At 44.0% G+C, this 19787-nt stretch overlaps 1 protein-coding gene across 2 annotated transcripts in view; it reads left to right on the top strand.

The window, feature by feature from the left end:
* The window catches only part of LRRTM4 (leucine rich repeat transmembrane neuronal 4), a 353532-nt gene extending 334048 nt beyond the window's left edge, over positions 1 to 19484 (top strand). Inside the window, exon 3 of one of the 2 annotated variants that reach the window (XM_090051640.1) lies at positions 18901 to 19484. In XM_090051640.1, the coding sequence (XP_089907766.1) occupies positions 18901 to 19122 (222 nt within the window). In that variant the 3' untranslated portion in view covers positions 19123 to 19484. The remainder of the gene's footprint in view (positions 1 to 18900) is intronic. The other variant, XM_090051641.1, reaches the window with a different exon arrangement.
* Positions 19485 to 19787: the final 303 nt, after the last annotated feature.

The raw sequence follows: 19787 nt of genomic DNA, 5'->3' as shown, positions 1-19787 counted from the left end.
CCCCAGAACATCAAAATTCTTTAAGAGATGATGAGTTACTTGGCTTCTTATAGGAATGCATCATCCATGAAGTGAGAATGCCATCAGTCATTCTGTTTTTCCAAGCAGACTAATGTGGCTTATTGAAAAAAAGATGTGTCAGAAAATAGGGCTTAATTGAAATGGACTTGCCAAGTAAAAAGGAAAGGACTTAGTGAATCCAATATTATGACCTAAACTTTTGTAAAGACATACCCAATGTGATAGTATAGTTCTGAGCTAGAATCCAGTGGAATTGAGACTGCCTGAAAATATATGCGACAGATAACTCAATTCTGTATCACATTTCCTAGAGTCATGTCTCTTAAAAAGCTAGCATTTATCCAAAGGGTCATCTGCCAAGTGTAAGATCTTTGGGTCAGGGCTAGTTTCTATATAATGTGTATTCATTGTACCTGGTACAACAGTGCCCTTTCTTTGATACTGAAATTCCCTTACCTTGCAGGGGTGTCACAAAGACATGCTTTTTCTTTCATTTTGTTGTGCTTTTTTTATTGATGAGCTGGAGCTCTAAAAATGCCAACATGGATGATTATGTATTTGTAATACTATAGTACTTATAGGCTCTAACCAGTATCTGAGCCCCAATTTGAACGAGGTGCTATCACTTTTGGTTACAAGAGAGGATCCCTGCACTGAGGTTTTTACAATCTCAGTTGAGAAGACAGGCAAATGTGAGGAGAAAAGGGAGATAATAAGTCTTGTTTTGGAGATGGCAAAAGATCGGAAGCAGGTAGAAACTGAGATTGGGCGTTTCCAAAGGGCTCAAGGAAGCAAGAACCCCAAACTGGAGATCCCTTTGACACTCCAGTGATATAGGCATGTTGCATACAAAGAGGCCACAACTGTACCATAATCTCCTGAATTTCAGTGCAACGCCTAACCCCATTACTTCTGATCAGTAATGAATCCTGTCTTACTTGGCTATGTTTCAATAGATGTTTCATTTTAATAAATCAGTTTTCCCCAAGTATTTTGCCAACCCCTCTAAGCACCTTGCAGATAGTTCTATCACACTTTTAAGAGTACCTTAAGATTTCATTTCCTTCCCTCTCTTTTCCTAAGCATTAGCAAACTGTCCATCTTGACTAACAATATAGATCAGTTCTTTTTGCTTGAAGTTGTTCTTTTGTTCCCCTTACAACTTCATAAAAATGCTTAGGTCCCAATACCAGTGATGAAGCCAAAGCATATAAATGCTGCAGAGAAGTGACATGAACTGATACTAGTACTAACCACAGGCCTGTTTTGTTTCTTAAGGAGCACTGAGGTCTATCTGTGGCACACTGTTTTCTGCCACAGTGATAGGAAGAGACTGCAATGCATTGTGTTGTATTATAGCAACATTTTTCAGTTGAACGTGCTGCATACCTATAGCGCAGATAAAGTATAAACATAACCATGTCAACGATTGTCTGGACAGCAACTTGCTCTTTGAAGTGGTGCCATAAACCTGACCTCATCTTACCTACATAGCTTGTTTATAACTGGTTTGTGTGGGCAATGTGACTCTTAGAGTACCTCCAGGTGTCTTGTCAAAATTGAAGTCAGTGCAGTGGTTCTTGGGGGTTGCTGTATGTTTCTAGCACTGCGTGACTGATGACTTTTCATGTGCTTTGATATAAGTTTACTTCCTTTACAGAAGGGAAAGGAGAAACGGTGTTATCAGGAAAAGTGATGGATGTTTAAGTAACTTCATTTCCATTTGCATCATTGTCCAAAAATACCAAGCGTTTATATTTTCTGATTCATAAGACAGTTTTCTCCCCACTCCCAAAAAGGAAATCTAAAATGAAGGTGTGTCCTGTAGGAGTCATTGTACTCATAGCTGACCCAAATTCATTTCCCACAATTTTATCTTTTGGGGGACGGGGCACAGCGTATGCACTAGAAAATGATATTCATTATTGGAATGACAGCAATGTGCAAACATGGAACAAAAAGGCGGTTCCTGTTGAGCTGCCTCAATGATAGTCGCACCATGAATCCCTGTCTAAGAGAGAGCCACGTGGCACTAGGAACTCGTCATGCAGATAGACCAAGGCAATATTAAGATGGAAAGATTTACCATTCTTTATAGAAAAGCCCTATCAAATCAGAATTACATCTTTCAGTTCTATAGAAATTAATTAGGAGTTTCTAGGGAATACTGGGAAAATATATGCAATTTCATATAGAAATACACTAGTGTCTAATATTACAGGGAAAGAGGCATGAGGTGCCCATACTGGGGCTTTAAAATGCAGCTGCAGGACCTGAGCTCACAACCCTGACATTTCAAGGCATGGCTCCACCAACCAGTTTTCCCTGCCCCCCTCTCTTCCTGCCCCCTTCACCTTGCCAGCCACAAGTGGGCCAACTCCAAGGAAGCCCCAGTGTAGCCTGGCACCGCTGCTCTTCTTGCAGCACGGCCTGCAGAGTTGCACCCAGCGGGTTTGACTCTGCCGGGGACCGCTGTCCCTAGGAGTCCTGTGTCAGTGGGGTGGGCCTCAGCCCAATGGAGGGGCTGTCTGCAGCTGCCCGGTGTGGTGGGGAGTGTGGTTTGAATTCCCTTTTCTGTCAGTTGGTGGAACGAGGTGGCTCTTGCAGCTAAAAGCCACAGCCGACCAGTGCAACAAATGTGCTGGCCCCCAGCTGGGACTGCAGCAGAGCCACCAGGCCATGAGGCGCATGGTGGTGGGCCAGCCCACATGGTGCACTGCAATACAGTGCCCTGGGCATTTCTCAGAGGTGGCCTGGTGCTGGCTGCTGAGCCTGTGTTTTTCCACCACACCTGAGATTGGCTGGCCATGGCAAACATGCACCAAAAACCTCCAGTGATCTCCTCATGGCCTCTTAGTGTAGCAGGGTGGTGGCCTGAGTGGCTGGGAGTCGCCATGTCTCCCCATTCCTGGCTCTTGCTTAGCTGCTATGCCAGGACAGGCAGCCCTTACCATGTACCCCAGTGGAGCTTGGCCCATGGCCACAAGGAGGTCCTAGCATAAACTAGGGGGTTAAGTGAGGTCGTTTCATAGTGTTGTACCTTCGTCCAGGACTCAAATGCAGTCATCCCAGAGCCAGAACCGGGGCTGCAATTAAGGGGAGCCAATTAGGGCCTAAGCAGGTGTGAACAGAAGCAGGCCTCATTGAGGGGGTCAGTGAGGTCCTACCTGCAAACTGTCATGCATTTTGTGCCTAAAGAGGCCTTTGAAAGAACAGCCTTCACTGTGAGTCCAATGAGCTCCTCCCAGAGCCTGAAAGAGGACCTACTTGCAACCCCAGGGTCCAGGAGCAACATTCATGGAGGGGCCAATGAGCTCATCCCAGACCCTCAATGAGGCCCTGCTTGCAGCCAGGGATTAAATCAGGTCCTCCCACAGCCAGAAGGGTCTGCATTTAAACAGGTGTCACAGGGTGTCTTTCTTGAGGGTGAGCGAGATCCTGGCTTCCTCCCAGAGTCAGATGGCCTAAGACTCACAATTGCTGCAGGCCCACAGTGGCTGGGCAAGTGCCCGAGGGATGGGAGCAAGGTTCATTTAGATGATAGATGAGGCTGCACCACAGCCAGAGCCTTGGACCAGGAGTTAGAAGAGGTCATGCTGGTAGTAGATTTGCCTTCAACCAGTGGCCACGTGAGATCATGATCAAACACGGGGCAGGAGACAGCCTGCAAGGAGGATCAAAGCAGCTTCTAAATGGACCCAGGGCAGGGAACAAGAGTCACTTCCCGGAGGTTATCCCGCAGCTCCTATGTGCTTTCTGGTGGCAGAAGCGTGTTGTGGCTGTAGGTGACCTCCCGGGCATACTGTTGCAACCCCTCCGTGAGGACAGCATGTCCTTGGGTGCTGGGCTCGTGGCCATGTGCCCTTTGGGGGTCCCAGAAGGATCCCCGTGACTTGGTGTTTCTTTTGGTGCTTCTTGGTATCACTGGGCCCCCCTTCAAGGAAGGAGGCATGAGCCTTCCCAGATCCTGCCTGAGCTCCTGGTTTTCCTCTATTGAACTAGAAACTAGAGACTCAAAATCTTCACTGACCCCTGAGAACCCAGGACCTGCAAGTTTCAGCAAACAGGTTCACCACTGTGCGGTACACCCCCCTGGCATGCTGGTCTTTTTCTCCAAACTCCCCTCAACCTTGCTGCTGACCAGCCCTATGTTCCCACAACCCTTATCTCCAAGGACATTTCTTGCTGCAGCTGACTCTCGTCTTGGAGTCCAGCTGCTTTTTGTGTTTGTGTTTTTGTCCAAGACCACACACTCGGCGTTGTCCCTCACAGGAGTATTTCTTTAGATATGTTCCAAACATGCTGTTTCTACATCTACCATAGGGGAAGTAAATTTGAAGACACGCAGGTTTCTTTAATGCCAAAGACAGCTCAACTGAGCATATTTTCTGACCTCTCTTTTTTTACAATTTTCCTGTGGATTTTGAATACGTCTCTCCTGATGATTTCCCTACACACTTTTAACCTTACCTGAGGAATGAAAAAGCCATTTGTTTTCTGGAGGATACTGAAAAGCAATGTTCTCATTGTAAAATTTTCTCACCTGAAATGCTGAACAAACTTGTATTCATTTTCTCCTTACTTGGTCTGTGCTATACAAAAAGTATCTATAAAATATGGCTAAAGCATGCACAAAACTTGTTACTAATTTTCTACTACTGTCTCCTGTGTGATTTTTCTTTTCTGTTTCTCCAACTTGCCATTTTAGGAATCTGTTCAAAGGTGATAATGAAGCCACAACTACAGACATTCATTTTAAATGGCAGGCTCATAGATCAGTTGTGAGGGAAAATCCTAATCCTTGCAAATCTAGGGGAGTTTTAATAACACATAGCATTTCTATGTCAATTCACACCGAAGGGATTCAGAGCCCTTCAGAACTTTAATTAAACTGCTCGTTAATGTTGCCTAGTTACTACAGTGATGGGCACACTGAGATACATAACTTAGCCCTGATATATCTATTTACAGTTGGATAGAGGGAAAGGATGATCAAGTTCACAGCTTCAGATGCTAGAGAAGCCAAAAATGGAGCTTAGGTGTATTGACTTGCTGTCTTCACTAAGCCCCGGCAAGCCCATCTCCTGGGGCCAGGACAAGATCTCCATCGGGACATCTCTTAGCTCTCCCATCCAAATGGAGGAAGCCTATTGCCTATTCGTAGCTGCAACCAAACTCCTTTTGAACACAAGCATCCCTTTTCTAGTTACTAATTTTATCCTGAAGACTCCTCACTCCCTTTCCTTTTATTTTATTTTCTTCTGCCACTCACCATTTCTGAACCTTTTCCAGTGAAGCTGGTTATTATATAAACCGGCACACCAGTCTGAGTTGCACATCTGAACCTTGCAGTAACAGTGGCCCTGCAGTCTCTTCTTACAAATCACAGTCTTTATTCTCTCCCATCACGGTGGACCTTTCCCAGGGGAAACTGGTGTACAGAACAGTTCCCCGCACTCTTCCTCCCCAGTGATCCCACTCCTGTCTGACCTGCTGGGGACACTTCCTGGTCATGAGAACACAATCGCACTTTCACAGCTTGATTTGTGATGATGATGTCTGCAAAAATGTGCCACTTTGCACTACATGCAGTATTATTGTAGCAGCTAGGAAACTGAGATGTGGAAACCTTTCAACTGAACTTGGATGGAGATGCATTCAGCTCCTTTCATACAGGAAGTCAGACCTCCATTATTTTCATGCTTTGGGATGTCCAACTCAAGCCCCCCTCCTTATTTTTTTTTAAAGTCTTCAGCCTGCTTTCTCTAAAACCAGGCTTTTTCAAATATCTGAAGGACCCAAGACTTGATCCCCCATTTTAAATAACAACCCATAACCATGCTCATGGGATTTTTGTTTACTGCTGACCTGGGACAGAATCTGAAGTTGTGATGCTGAGTTGAGTGAAGGACTTCATGTACAGTTTCCTGTTTTAGTGCTAACTCTTTATTGACAAAAAGGCTTTATCTTTAGTAGTGCCTCTTGTGGAGGATGTTTTGTGGGTATTTACATACTCAGAAACAGGCTGAGACCTACTAATTCATTTCACATAAATTAGAGAGTAACCACAAAGGTTTGAGCATTTGGTGAGCCAGTTAGGCTTAGTAACACAGAAGGAAAAGCTTCTTCTTTAAGATTGTAGGTCTATGAAAGAGACCCTCGAGTGCAAGGGTGATGTCTAAGACCCCTGACTGCAGCCAACTAACTAGGACTAAAGAGTCCCAGATCAGCAATGCTAGTTGGGGGCTAGGAACAGAGTACAGATAAGGGCAGAGGGTACAGGTTGGTAGAGACCAGTGAAGCTTCAGAAATAAGTGGTTTAGAAAGGCTGGCTGATAATAAGTAGGAGGGCGACAGCGCCCAAAGTGTAACTGGTGACTGTGGGCAGCCTCCCAAAGTTATATGAATAGCCAGTTTGAAAGATGTGGTGAGGGGGGAGAGGTGAGAGTAGATAGGAAGGTAGCTAAGAGGCCAGAAGGGGTGGCATGCAGGGCTGACTACCGGGGCATAGGGTTTGGCGTTGTTATTCCCCACCTGCAACACCTATACCGTATGTTAAGAACAAAATATTATGCCGGTTGAGTCCTGTGCTTGCAGCTTTAAGAAATAAATCTTTTGTCTTTTCATGTACAGACTTTTGTACAAGTTGGAAGAGTTTTAAATACTCTTCTAAAGAAACCATCAGTTCCTAGGTACTTCTCTTGCTCACCATAAATTCTAAGCAGATCTAATGAAAAGCCAATATTTAATACAAGACAAAGACTTATTTCACTCAATCTCCAAAGGCTTCATTTGTCACTATGGCAGCAACATTATCAAATGTTCATATTAAATACTGTACATATTTATTGTGAGTAATGGATGGAACAGGTTGCCATCTTTATGGTCACTGCATGGAAAAAAACACCACTACCTCTTCCCTTATTGTCTTAATTCTTTCTTGACAGAAGCTATGTGCTCAGGTTTCTCACTGCTACACAGGATCTTAGCAGAGGCTCTACTTCAGTTACAAGTCAGTGCTTAAGGTGACTCCCAGTAAAAAAAAAAAATAAGGGCTAGGTGGCTCCTGCATTGAGATCCGGAAAGAGGCTTGGTATCAAGGAACCAGTTCAAGCTGCCCCAGAGGTATCATCACTTAAAGGAGCATTGGGATTGCTCCAGTTGATGAGAGCAAGCTGTGCACCATACCCCTGGTCCATGCTGCCTAAAAATGCATGCATCTCAAGCAGCAGTTAAAGTGAGATGGCACCTAAATTCTAATATAATAAAGGGCTTAATCTGTCTGTAATGCTTTTGCTCAGGAGAGGAGCAAGCGCACAGACTACGGTAACTATCTTGGCAGAGTTTCCCCTGACATGTCTGCTCTTTTTAAGCCCTTTGATCGCCACCCAGGAGGGTTGCCCAGAATTTCCCTTTTTTCTGGGGGTGGGAGCAGGGGGAAGGTGATCACAGGGAGCATTCACGGACCTGCCTGCAGCTGTGGAGGTGGCAGACCCATGCTTCTGCGGCCTCCAATCACCTCCCCCTGCTCCCACCCCTGGAGCACAGCAAAATCCTGGACATTTGGGAAGGGCAGGGGGAGCAGAGACTACAGCTGAGACAGGGCAGGGGGGACCAACCTGTTCTCCAGAAGGGAAGGGGCAGGGGGGGCAGCACAGATGCTGGTGCCTGTACTCGGAGGGGCTGATCAGCCAGGAGCTGCTGCCCAGGGAGAGGGGGAAGGAGGGGGCCGTGGCCAGGCTGCTCGCGGGGCACTGCAGCCATATTCCAGGGCAGGGATGCCTCAAGTCTCTCCTCATCTTCCTTCCAGCCCACGCTGGGGCTGGACATGCTCTGTCACCACCTGCATAAACTGGAGCCATGGCACTCTGGCCCAGGCAGGGTGGGGACAGCTGGGACCCCTCTGGCAGGGCTGGAGGAGCAAGGGGCTGTGGGTCAGGAGTGATGGGCACCAGGGTGGGGGTAGGGGACTGACCGTGGGTTGGGAGTGTGAGGGAGTGCCAGGGGGGTGTGGGTCAGGAGTGAGGGGCACCAGCAGGGATGGGGGTGGGGGAGTGCGGGTTGAAAGTAAGGGCCATCAGGGTGGGGGACTGTTCATGGCAGGCAGATAGTTTTTGTCTCTGTGTGTCCATGTGCAGAGTGAGTGAGTAGAGTGCATGCCTGTCCACGTGTGCTTGTGCATGCGTGTGTGCGTCCGTGTTTGTGACACGAGGGAGGCTGTGTTTGTGTCTGTGTGTCCATGTACAGAATGAGTGAGTAGAGTGCGTGCCCGTCTGTGTGTGCCTATGTTTGGCCATAGCAGGATGGGGTGGCAGGGAGCAGGGAGAAGAGGTGGCATATGCCGCCCCCCCCCCAGCCCGTCAGGGTCCCCCCAGCCTCCCCTGCCAGCATCAGGAAGGGAAGGGGGCCCTCTCCCCCTCCACATCTCGGCTCCCGTGTGGGGAGGGGGCCTCTAATTTTGTATTTGCTGCTGGGCACAGAGTGGCAGGGGGCTGCGGGCTCAGACCCAGAGCAGTGGGGAGTGGGGGTTGGTGCAGGGCCAGGCACGGAGCAGCGGGGGTGGGGGTGCGCAGGGCCAAACACAGAGTGGGCAGGTAGCGCACAGCCAGATGCAGAGTGGCAGCAGCACCAGACAGTGGGTGGCAGCAGCAACCGCCGTGTGCAAGCTTTCCTCCCCCCTTTCCTGGGAGGCAGCAGTGGCGTGGGGTGGTGGATGGCAGTGCTCCATCCCTGTCCCCTCCCCCTGGTCATTCTTGATGGGCAATTGGCTAGTACTTTTATAAAACCGGCCTGAAATCACTAGAGGTTTTAAAAGCACTTTGGACCCAGTTTAGGGTTCGTAGCAGCTCTTCCTCACCTTCCTAGCAGCTCCTCAGTTTATGATGTATACAGTAGTTTGTATGGGAATGATCCTGCCTCAGACAGGAGGTTGGACTACATGACCCTGAAGATGTTTTCCAGCCCTATATCTCTATGAAGACGTATGGCAGATTTTTCAAAGCACTTCAGCGCCCACAATACTGATGTCTCAAGGTTTTCTGCCCTTTAGTGAAGGTTTTACATGAAGACCGAGCCTCTTGAAAAGGGGCCTTTGATTCCTATAGACCATAGAGAATGCCTAAGTACTTGTGAAAATGTAGTCTTGTGTCCCCTTGATTTGAATGCTGTGGGAAACACTGTTGATCATTGGAAATGATCCTAATAGAGATAGGAGGTTAATTACTTTCAAATTGAAATAAATAATTTAAGTATTCTATTGGCTTCTTCATCATGGCAAATTAAAGCTAACTTTGCATTTCTCTTCACATTTGCCCAGAAAGTGATCTTCTTTTCCAGAAAAAGATATTCCATAAAATATATGTAAAGCAATTGCAAAGAAATATTTTTACCTACAGAATAGTACCAAGATTTAAAAGATTTTTCTCTTTTCCGGTAGTTTTTCTATAGGAGAAACAATTTGATTTACTGATTGAAAAATCAAATCTGCCCATAGTAGCAGTAGTGGGGTATGCGTGATTTCCACACCCTCCCCCACACAAATCATTGGAATAGACCATTCAGTCAAATAATGTATTGAAAGGTCTGAATTTTAAGTGGCAGGCACTATTATGGTCTGGAGAGAAATCCTCTGATATCTCCAGACAAGACTCAGGGAAAAGAAAGACTAGGACTCAGGTTTACCTGCTTGGTGTTAAACTGATAGGAATGTGAAAAGGATGGTCTAATGTAAGCATGTAGAACAGGAAATATCCTTCTGTAGGGATAGATGCACAGAAATCTTAATGGCCTCTTCTATATTATAAGTAATTTGTGAATGCTTGCTCTATTATCAGTAGATAGTTTAATAAATGTCTAATCAATTGTTATAGACTTTTATATAGTCCTATGAGCCTGTAGGCTGCTTATAAGCAGGGCATGAAACCTCTTAGCACATTAATATGCTTATAACCTCCTTCAGCATACTGCCACTTAGATTCTTAAAACAAATACCTATTGTTGTGTCTCTTATTCACCAATTAACCATATACAGCACTTCATGATGAAGTATGGCCAGAATAGCTCATAGTTCCAGTGCCTTCCACCTGGAACCAAGCATCAGGTCTGTTGGCTCTCAGTTGTTTCATATGCGGACCACATGGTGGTCTACTTTCCTTTTAATCATGATCTCCCTCCCACTTCCCTACATGGGAAGACACTGGTGGTTATGATACTTTCCATGTTTATTTGCAAGCTCTGCTTGGACACTGTTTAGTGTCAAGGTTTAGAGACCCAAAGCAATTGAATACGTGGATTATTGGGTTTAAGTTGCATGGGAATTGGTCCCCTAAATATTTAATGGACATCACCTTCGTATGTGTAAAGCTCTGGTTGTTAGGTTTACGTGGGTCATCTCGGATCCATTTGGAGAACGTGGATCTGTTGCAGGTGTCCAGTATGCATCCTGGGTCTTTAGATCAAGAAACAGCTGTTAGTGCATTGAGGGCCAGATGGTTAGAAGTATTTAGGCCTAACACCCCCTGAAATTAATAGTCTATAATAGTTTAAATCAACGGGATTGAGAAGATGAAATCTCTCTGAGGGTCAGGGTCTGAGAGTCTCCGTGTTTATGCAGATCTAGTCATAGGACTGCAATTCAAATAGGGATACATGAAGTATGGCAGGGGCACAACACATGCATGGAGGAAGAGAAAATGATGAAAGGCTGCAAGTAAATGAGCTTAATCAAATAAGCAAAGAGTTGGAGTAAAGGATGGAAAATTTGATGAATTCGCTAAAAAGATGGAAAATGGAAAAATATGAATAAAAGATGCATCAAGATCTAGAAGGGAAAGGGGGAGCAGGAAGAAAACTGGTGAGGTGGAGGAGTCAAGGGAGTTCAATTACTTGCATTTACTGAGAAGTTTCCTTTTACCCACATGGACACCCATACCTGAATGTACACACACACCACAGATTTTTTTCTTCATTGCATGTTATTAGTTTTCGCGTGTTGAACGTTTTGTCCTCATTTTCCTTGGGAAAGCTGACAGGTACAAACCTAGGGGTGCTCTGCATGATGCCATATGGCCTCTGGTTTCCGTCAGTCCCTACTGGGAATTCACTCTGATCACACAGCAACGACTCTGCAGCAAGTTTTGCTTGGTGTGCTTGATAACTTAGTCTCCCGCCCTGGTGTTTATTGAGGTTCCCAGTCCAGTGCTCTCCAGAGAGCATATCTGAGACGAGCACTCGGCACCATAGAGGATTGGACCTGTAGTTAGAGCCTATGTTTTCCTGGCCTTTCTCAGCTCCCAGTGGCAGCTGCACAGGCTGCTGATATGATTTGGTGAGAAATGGATTGAGGAAGCTAGGAAGTGGCTCCTCTCTGGGATGGGAAGGAAATTGAACATGAAATGGCAGGGAGTTGATTGTGGGAATGACGTCTCTTTCATCCAAATAGATGAATCTTGTTCACTCTTACAAGTCTAGTCCAGGCTTGTTTCAAATTGTGCCGAAGTTGGATTTGTGAATCTTGGCAAACCCAGGCTGGCTGTCAAGTTTGGTTGCAAAGGTTATGAAGCATTCAGACAGCAGTTAAGGCAGTTTTTGACCTGAAATGTATTCCAAATTCAAGCAAGTTACTTTTGCTGAGAGGTTTTGTGTACCATTTGTAACTCTTCCTGACATTTCCCAGGAGACTTATAATACCACCTGGTAAAACTGGTGAAAACATGTTCAAAATGTCCCAAAAGTTCTTCAGAATTTAAGAGACTTTTACATTAGAGTCTTTTACATTAGATACAGGCCTATGTGCTTTACTAAGCTGAGTTTCCAAGGCTGTTAAACATCATCTTTCAACAGCATTAAATCCACTTAAATTGTTTATATCAACTATATCTGACTAATGTTTCTAATCAATCTATCTTTTAGGTGATGCTCCACTAATGCTAGAACTAAGGCAGTATATCTTGCATATATTTTTACTCAACTAGATATACAGTTCAAATTAGATTTATCAGTGGCCTTCAGATTAATTCAGCAACAAAGCCATGGGCGACAAAGACTAAATATTAACACTAATGAGAAAACATTACCTCTATATTTTACACCTGTGAGTTTTCAGTATGTATGAACAACTTGGTAAATTCAGTTTAACAAAGTTGGTTTCAACAAGCTGCTATGATATAATCATATAATAAACAGGTATTTAAGTGTATATTGGGTTTACCTGAATTACAAAACAACCCAAATGTGTAACCCAACTCAACTGGCCAGGCATTTTCACACTTGAATTTTGTTTTCCAGGAAAACAACTCCATCTCATTCAAAGGGAAGGTTATTGAGCTATTCAGGGATGAGAGGAGTAGAACTTGAAAGCGCATATAAAGAGCATTTTCCTTCTGTTTTAAGAAGACTGTTGAAAAAATAATCTGTTTATTATGTGCCGCCTAATGAGTACAACTATCAGGCCCAGTATTTTGCCAAGCTGATTAGCGACTCGGGTTGTCTCAATTTTTGCACATCCAAAGGGTTTGTTTTCCAGGCAGTGCCTTGCTGTCTATCCATCTTATGCATAGGCCTTCTGCCTTAGTATGAATGGAGCAGCTTACAGTATTGATGTATTTGCCTACATAGCGCTTCCGTGAGGGAATCTTTCCTATCTTTGCTATCTTTCCTGTTTTACTAGTGGGGAACTATGGCAAATTGGGACTAAATGATTTTGTCAAGATAAGAGTAGTAGTCTGTGGCAGAACTGGAATTTGCAACTGGGTTTTCCGCTTGCCTAGTTCCCTAACTTCTAAGGACAAAAATATTTTCCTACCTGTTAGGCACTTAAGTGCAGTCCTATTCCTCCTTTTTCATGTCTCCAAGAAATTGGTAGTGCCTCCACATTTGTAATGCAATTTCATCTGAGCCTCGCAGCCAGTGGTGTACCTGTTGCACAGCGGCAGTATGCCCTTGCTGGGATGTTCCCTGTCATTCCCTGCGCACCTGCTCATACACATGTTCCACATGCAGAAATAAGTCATTCTGCTGCCACTGATCTTGTGAGCTTAGCCTTCAGCAGGATAGGAGCAGTTGCTGCCTGTGGTGGGAACATCCTCACCAGGGACTACTGCTGCTGCACTGTAGATGTTCCCTAAATGACAAAAGAGCAGAGAGGAGGAGAACCCACTCACATTTTGCTTTAACAGTTATTTAGAGATGCCAGCAGGGCAGAATAGGGGCACTTAGTTGTCTAATTACTTCTTAAAGGCCTAATTAGATGGAATGGTATCTGTCCTTTAACTCTTAGTACACTGAAAATGAAGCAGCAATCAAGGAAGTGGAGGCACCTATAATTGCTAGCCACCTTTTTAGAAGATTAACTCTTACCAATTTTAAGGCTTTATGTGATATAGGCCAGATAGTCGTCCCGCCCCCCCCGACTGCCCTCAGGCCAGTGAGACAGGATCAACTAGATCCCTGCCCTGTGTATCACTTACTCCTCCACTGAGTCTGCAAAAGGTCCTACGCTAGGGTCCCCACAACCCAAATTGAAAACTGCAGAGGTGTCAGGCTGGAAATGAAAGAGATAGATGAGCTGCACTTCTGGTTATAGTATTAGTGACGCGATGTTTGTGTGTTGTGGGGAGGTTCATGACCAAGGAGTGTCCTTTGATCACAGACCAAGCTACAAGCCATCTTGGTTTCATGAATTGTTTGTAGTCTCCTTAATAAATGCCTGTTGTGTAGACCAATTACCATGACTCTTCATCTCCATCTGATAGGGCTTTGCATTCAAGGAATTGTTAGATTTTTTTCTCTGATTAAATTTTTCTTTAAAAGAGGCAATGGGGAGACTGAGAAGGAAAACCTGGGACTATTCATCTGCAGGGTCTGGACTGCCCTAGTCTGGGAGATAGCTACCAAGCAGTCAGTGCAGGGCCTCAAGGAATGCTCTGAGAATTGCTGGCTTGGGGATTCCCATGATAGCTTCTTTCCTGCCACCATTTCCCCTGCCTTTCCATAAAATCTGAGAAAAATCCCATATGGGGTTTTCCACTTAGTGCATTTGTAGCATTTCCATTCTTCTATGCGGTCAAGTCCAGCATAGATTGGTGGAGGTTACAATGGTAACATCACATGGATATTTAGCAAGGGCCTGATCCAATCCCGTTAAAGCCAGCCAAAAAAGCAGCCTTCTAGCTCATTCAGTCAGGTCCTATATGGTTGCTAAAGATTTTGTTTTCATGCTTATAGGTTTTGGTTGCACAGCAGATTTTTCACCCACACTGTAATGCCCTTAACCTTTAGAAGAGATGGCAGACTTCATGATCCTGGCTAGTAGATGTTCAGTGAAGAATGCATCCATCCTCTGGTGGAGACATGTCCAAATTCAATTCCAAAAAATGAAAAATGTTTAAATAAGTCTGACTTCATTATACTCATCAAGGGTTATAATATAATTTCCTTTTCATTAAAAAAGCAATTTTATACCCAGCATAACTCCACTTCAGTTGATCTATGCCACCATACATGCTTCTGAATCCCCAGTTTTTCAGTCCATCCCTGTTCAGGCAAGAACTCAAGCACATGGATAAAATGCAGCATGTGATGAAGCACTTTGTTGATTACGGGTGAATGTAAGAAGCATGTTCATAAGCATGAATGCTAAGCTTAACTGAAGCTCACTACTGAGCCTTCAAGAGGAATCAAACAGAAATGAAACCTTGGGGATCCCGTGTTTAATGTGGCTGTACAATTTCATTTGCTCTTGGGTAAAATCTCCTGAGTTCTGCTTTTTTTGTTGTGGAGCTGTTGTTCAGCAATATGGATGGTGAGACTTTAACCTCTCCAATGTCAAAATAACTCTGGAAAGGAAGATTTGTGTCCCTGAATTTCACCTCCTGAATCTTTTGTTAATCCCACGGATACAAATTTAATGTAAATTCTACTTGTAAAGAAATGTTTGTTTCAAGTGTGCTACCCATAAGACTATAATGTTTATACCATTTAGAGGGAAGATCTACAGAGGTGAAGGCTTTAGCCATTAATACCAGCTAATTAATCCAGTCTATTAGCCCAAAACCTTACTTGAACATTTAAAGCGCTTCTAATGTAATAAACTTCTTGGTTAATAGAGTCAAGACTCACTTCAAAGAACAGATTCATTTATTGGCTTAATCAACTCTCTGCAACACTTTAATATACAGTGTGTGTTCTTACACAAAAGCATTTAGGGCAAAGTTAAGCTGTCCTCTTTTGATTTACAAATTTAGTCAAAAGAAAGGCTGTTCTGTCATCAACATAGCTGAATGACATGGGAATATATTTGCTTATTAATATACATGCTTTTCACTACATTAAGTAAATGAAGCATCAGTTTAAACCAAGTTAATGTTAATACATGGTACAATTTTCAGAAGAGGATGTAAAACCCATTTAGAATAAAATGCTGCAAACAGATGGGTACTGGTGCATTGTCTTGTGATAAATATCTTGTCACCCTGCATTTTATGCTGTGACTTGACTCATTCTGTTGGACTGTGCTGTCATGGAGCTTAACAGTGAGCCAAAAAGCTGCATCAGATACTATGATAGATTATACAAGTGCAAGCAGCTCTCCTTACATTTGTTTTATTCTGTCTGAGGAAGTTTTTGACTTGATTATAGTTTACTGTGTTCCAAAGCCAAATTTAAAAGGCTATCATACCTTAAACAGCTTCAGTAAACAGCTGCAGAGTGGTATGATCTCTAGAACATGGGACTGGCAGGTCGTAAGCCTGGAATTTCTTCCTGCCTTTGCCATTGATTTGCTAGTAAGAAAACTTTGTGTCTCTACCATTCAGTTCAGTGAAAGTTGTTCCATTTTGGCCTCTGTATCAAGGGTTTTTTGATAAACTCTGCTCAAAGTGGGGCTAAAATGCTAAGTACTATTTTATTATGGTTATCTGCTTTTTGCACTTTGAAAAGTCATAGCCCGTAAAGAAATCTGGGACTTAATTGTTATTATGGAAACTTAGTGAGACGACAATTATATGAATGGGAACATCAACACTGTGGGGCATGTGCTGTTTCAAAAGGGAAGGTTGGGGTGGGAGAAGTGGTACTGCATTGTCTGTCAAAAATACAGTTACTACTTCTCTGATCCAAGAGGGAGGTAGAAGATTTTAGTGTATTTTGGGGAAGATAAAGGTGGCAAGAAGTTCAGTGGTGATGTGATGGGGGTCTGCTAGACTGGCAAGTCAGGAAGACAAGGTGGACTGATTTTTTTTTTTCAAAACTTTTGACCCTTGTATATGAGTAGTCCTCTGGTTAATCGCCTCAGTAAGGAGCAGCCTAGCAACTTTACAAGTGTCTGCTTCCCTGGGAAAATGATGGCACTTCTCAAGGTACCTCCTGAACATAGAATAACTTTTCTTTTGGCCATTGCCCAGAAGGTGTTTGGGTCCTGATAGGAAGCAGGTGAGGAGCAGAATTGGAGATGGGACACAGAATTAGCAGAAGCAGAGAAAACAACATCCATTTGTACAGGTCATGGTACTGCTCCTCCTAGGAGCATTTTTATCCTGTGGTTGCACCAGTGAAGCTAAGGTAACAAGGGGGCTTCCCCTCTGCAGATAACTTCTGCCACAAGGTCAGCATGTTCACCCTCTTGTATTAGTGTAGCATCATAACGTCAGATATTCCCAGTTCAGGCCAGCCTTGTGTGTGATTAGATGTGTGAGAAACTAGGTTTTTGCCTTATCCTACTGTAGTCTGCTAAGAGGGACCTTGAGAAAACATGTTGTGTGGAGCAAGAGGCAGTGTGGAAAAGTACTGAGAAATGGTTGGCAAGGAAAACACATTTCTATGTCAGTTTGGGGTGTTATTGTGATTCTGATCCTTTTTACTCTTGCTTGAAGTAGATGTATGCAGGGTCCCAGGTGGTTAATGTACTGTGTGTTATTACTGTGAAGCACAGGACCTCAATTTCTGAGCTCTACAGAACACACACAGTTTCTGGCTTTTATAGTATCATAAAGAGCTGCCTTTAAAGGTTAGGGATAGATCCAAGCCTTGGTGTAAACTGGCACAAATCCTAGGAACTCAAATGGGAATTGTACCTCTTTACACAGGGGCTGAACTTGCTGCACAAGTGATTGTAGTTTGCTATGGCAGTGTCCACTGAGCAACTTGTCTTGTGTGTTCCTGCCATTCAGCTGTCATGTAAGATGAAGAAATTTTCCTTTCAAGTCCAGCTATGGGGAGTCTTGGACTTCCTCCAGTAAGTTTTCAGAAAAAAGGAAGAACTAACTACCTACCAGCTCTGGATAGAAGAGGAATTTGCTCTACCATTGCAAAAGTTATAATTGGTCTTAATCTCTCTAATATACATTGCTTGTTCCTACCTTCCTGATGAAGTGCACCAAGCAATAAGAACTTGTGATAAATCACCTCTGTGGTCTCCATTTTCCCTTCTGAACTGGAAATGAAGAGGTGTTGGTTACAAAACTGAAATTACAACCAATATCCCCAGCTCAAATGAAGCTTGGGTTTTCTAGTAGTTCTGGAAAAAGCTGAATACCTTGAAATGTGTAGGGGGAGTTTTTTTGTGGGGAGGTTCCTCCCAAAGACCAGGTTTCTTTCATCTGGATCTTCTCATCTCAGACAGTAAGAAGGCCTGTAAACATACATAGGAAGAGATTTATAGCAATTTTTTTTTACTAGAAATATTTACTGTTGGGCTTAACCTTTACAACTTTCCTTTTTTTTCAAGGGTGCCTGTTAGGGCTGTGTGAAGCTTCAGTCCCTGATTCAATTTGGCAGAGATTTGTCGTAATTTGGTGGCCAAATCTCCAAATCTGAATCCAATCAGGAGACCCTCTAATCTCTCCGAATTGAATCAGAACCCTCTGAAGTGATTCGGAGAGATTCGGAAAGATTTGGAAATTCGGCCACAGACACAGCTTTAAATGTTTTTTCTACATACCTCCGGGTACCAGGTGGCTCATGGTCGCTGCGATGCTGGGGCGCATGGAGTGTCCCACAGAAGTGCAGGGGGGCTCCCCAGCACGCTCAGCAGCAGACCCACAAGCGGACCAGAAGCACTTCTGGCCCACTTACGGGCTTGCCACTGAGCACGTGGGGGGGCCCCCGCGCTCCCGTGGGTCGCTCCATGCACCACAGCATCGCAGCGACCATGAGCCACCTGGTACCTCAAGGTATGTAGAAAAAACATTTAAAGCTGTGTCTGTGGCCAAATCGCTGAGTCTCTGAATCGGCATTGAATCTTCAGATTTGGATTCAGCTGAATCAGATCAAGAACAGTGATCTGAATCAACAAATCGAATCACTGTCCTTGATTTGTGCTGAATCTGAATTGAATACAGCCCGTTTTGCACACCCCTAATGGCTGTGTTCATTCTGGAAGTTGAGCAGAGGTGTGGTACAAAGCAATTTAAGTAAAAGAGGAAAAACAAGATTCAGCATGGGCCGTATTGCCTTCAGGGGGAATTTTCAGGGGTTAGGAGGTTCCTTATCTAATGTAGATCAGCACAGATCCTTTGAAGACAGCGAAGGTATGCAGAGTTTTTCATCTGGAAGCGTTACTTGGTGGTTGCTTTAGCACATTTTTAACATGAGATAATTCACAGACATGAATTCTTCCCACCCGTCAAACCGCAGACTGCAGTGGAACTCAGATAGCCCCAATGATTTGCACAACTACGTGCTGCAAATGCAAGATGCATGTTTTAACCAGAACTCATTGTTCCTAAGGCCCTCATAAGGGATCCAAAAGCTGGTGCGCACATTTTGTGATTCTTAAAATTTGTACTGTGATCATGCCTAGAGGCCAATGTAACTGAGATCCCATTCCACTGTGATATTTAATGCATTTCTCTCTCTCTTTTTTTCTGTCTCCCTCTCATGCAGGTTCCTCACCACATGAAGACGTTGCCCTATTACAGCTATGACCAACCAGTGATCGGATACTGCCAGGCTCATAAGCCTCTCCATGTAAATAAAGGGTACGACACCATCTCCCGGGAGCAGGCTGAGACCAGCAACTTGGAACTCAGTCGAGACCACAGCTTCATAGCTACAATTGCGCGTTCGGCTGCTCCAGCCATCTATATTGAGAGAATACCAAACTAACGATGGAGATGGCTTCCTCGGGGGGTTGGGAAGGGAGTTCTTTTGAGGGACTTTTCATCTCAGAAGAGAACAGGGCACGGGGGGGAAATCTACCATTCCACTTACAAATGTTCCAAGGCAAACGAAAGGAAATTTCTTTGAGGACTGCGGGAGTTCTGTCTTTCAGTACATCGCTGAGAACTTCAGGATTTTCTTTGCTTTAAAACTTTCAAACAAACTCCTCAACTGTAAATATTAAAGAGAGATTGTCAAGTTCTTATTAAAAATAGATTTCACTCTAGCTACATAAAGGGATGGATAAGAGTTCTGTTTGTATATTTGATTTTTCTACATTGCACGGTTCCTTGGAAGGAGAACCACAGACAAAAATGGGTGGGAGTTTGGGGTGGGGGGTAGGGTTGGGGGGGGTCAGCCATGGTTTCTTTATTAAGTGTTTATTACTCTTAAAGGCCTGGTTTAAATTGGTTTTATTTTCTTTTTAAACGAACAAAAAAAGTCTGCTTCTTTTTAAATTTTTATTTTCCTTTTTCTTTCTTTTTTTGGCTTTTGTTTTTTGATCAAGCGCTAATACTTCAAACTCCAAACGTGGGCATTAGAGCTTGTGTTTAACCAAAAGGACATTGGCAATTGACACAGGAGAACAAAGAAACCAATGAAGAAACTTG

This window comes from Crocodylus siamensis, chromosome 6 (assembly GCF_052110815.1).
Source record: "Crocodylus siamensis isolate JL-2025a chromosome 6, ASM5211081v1, whole genome shotgun sequence".
Lineage (NCBI taxonomy): Eukaryota > Metazoa > Chordata > Crocodylia > Crocodylidae > Crocodylus > Crocodylus siamensis.
This window is presented reverse-complemented; position numbering and strand designations above follow the sequence as displayed.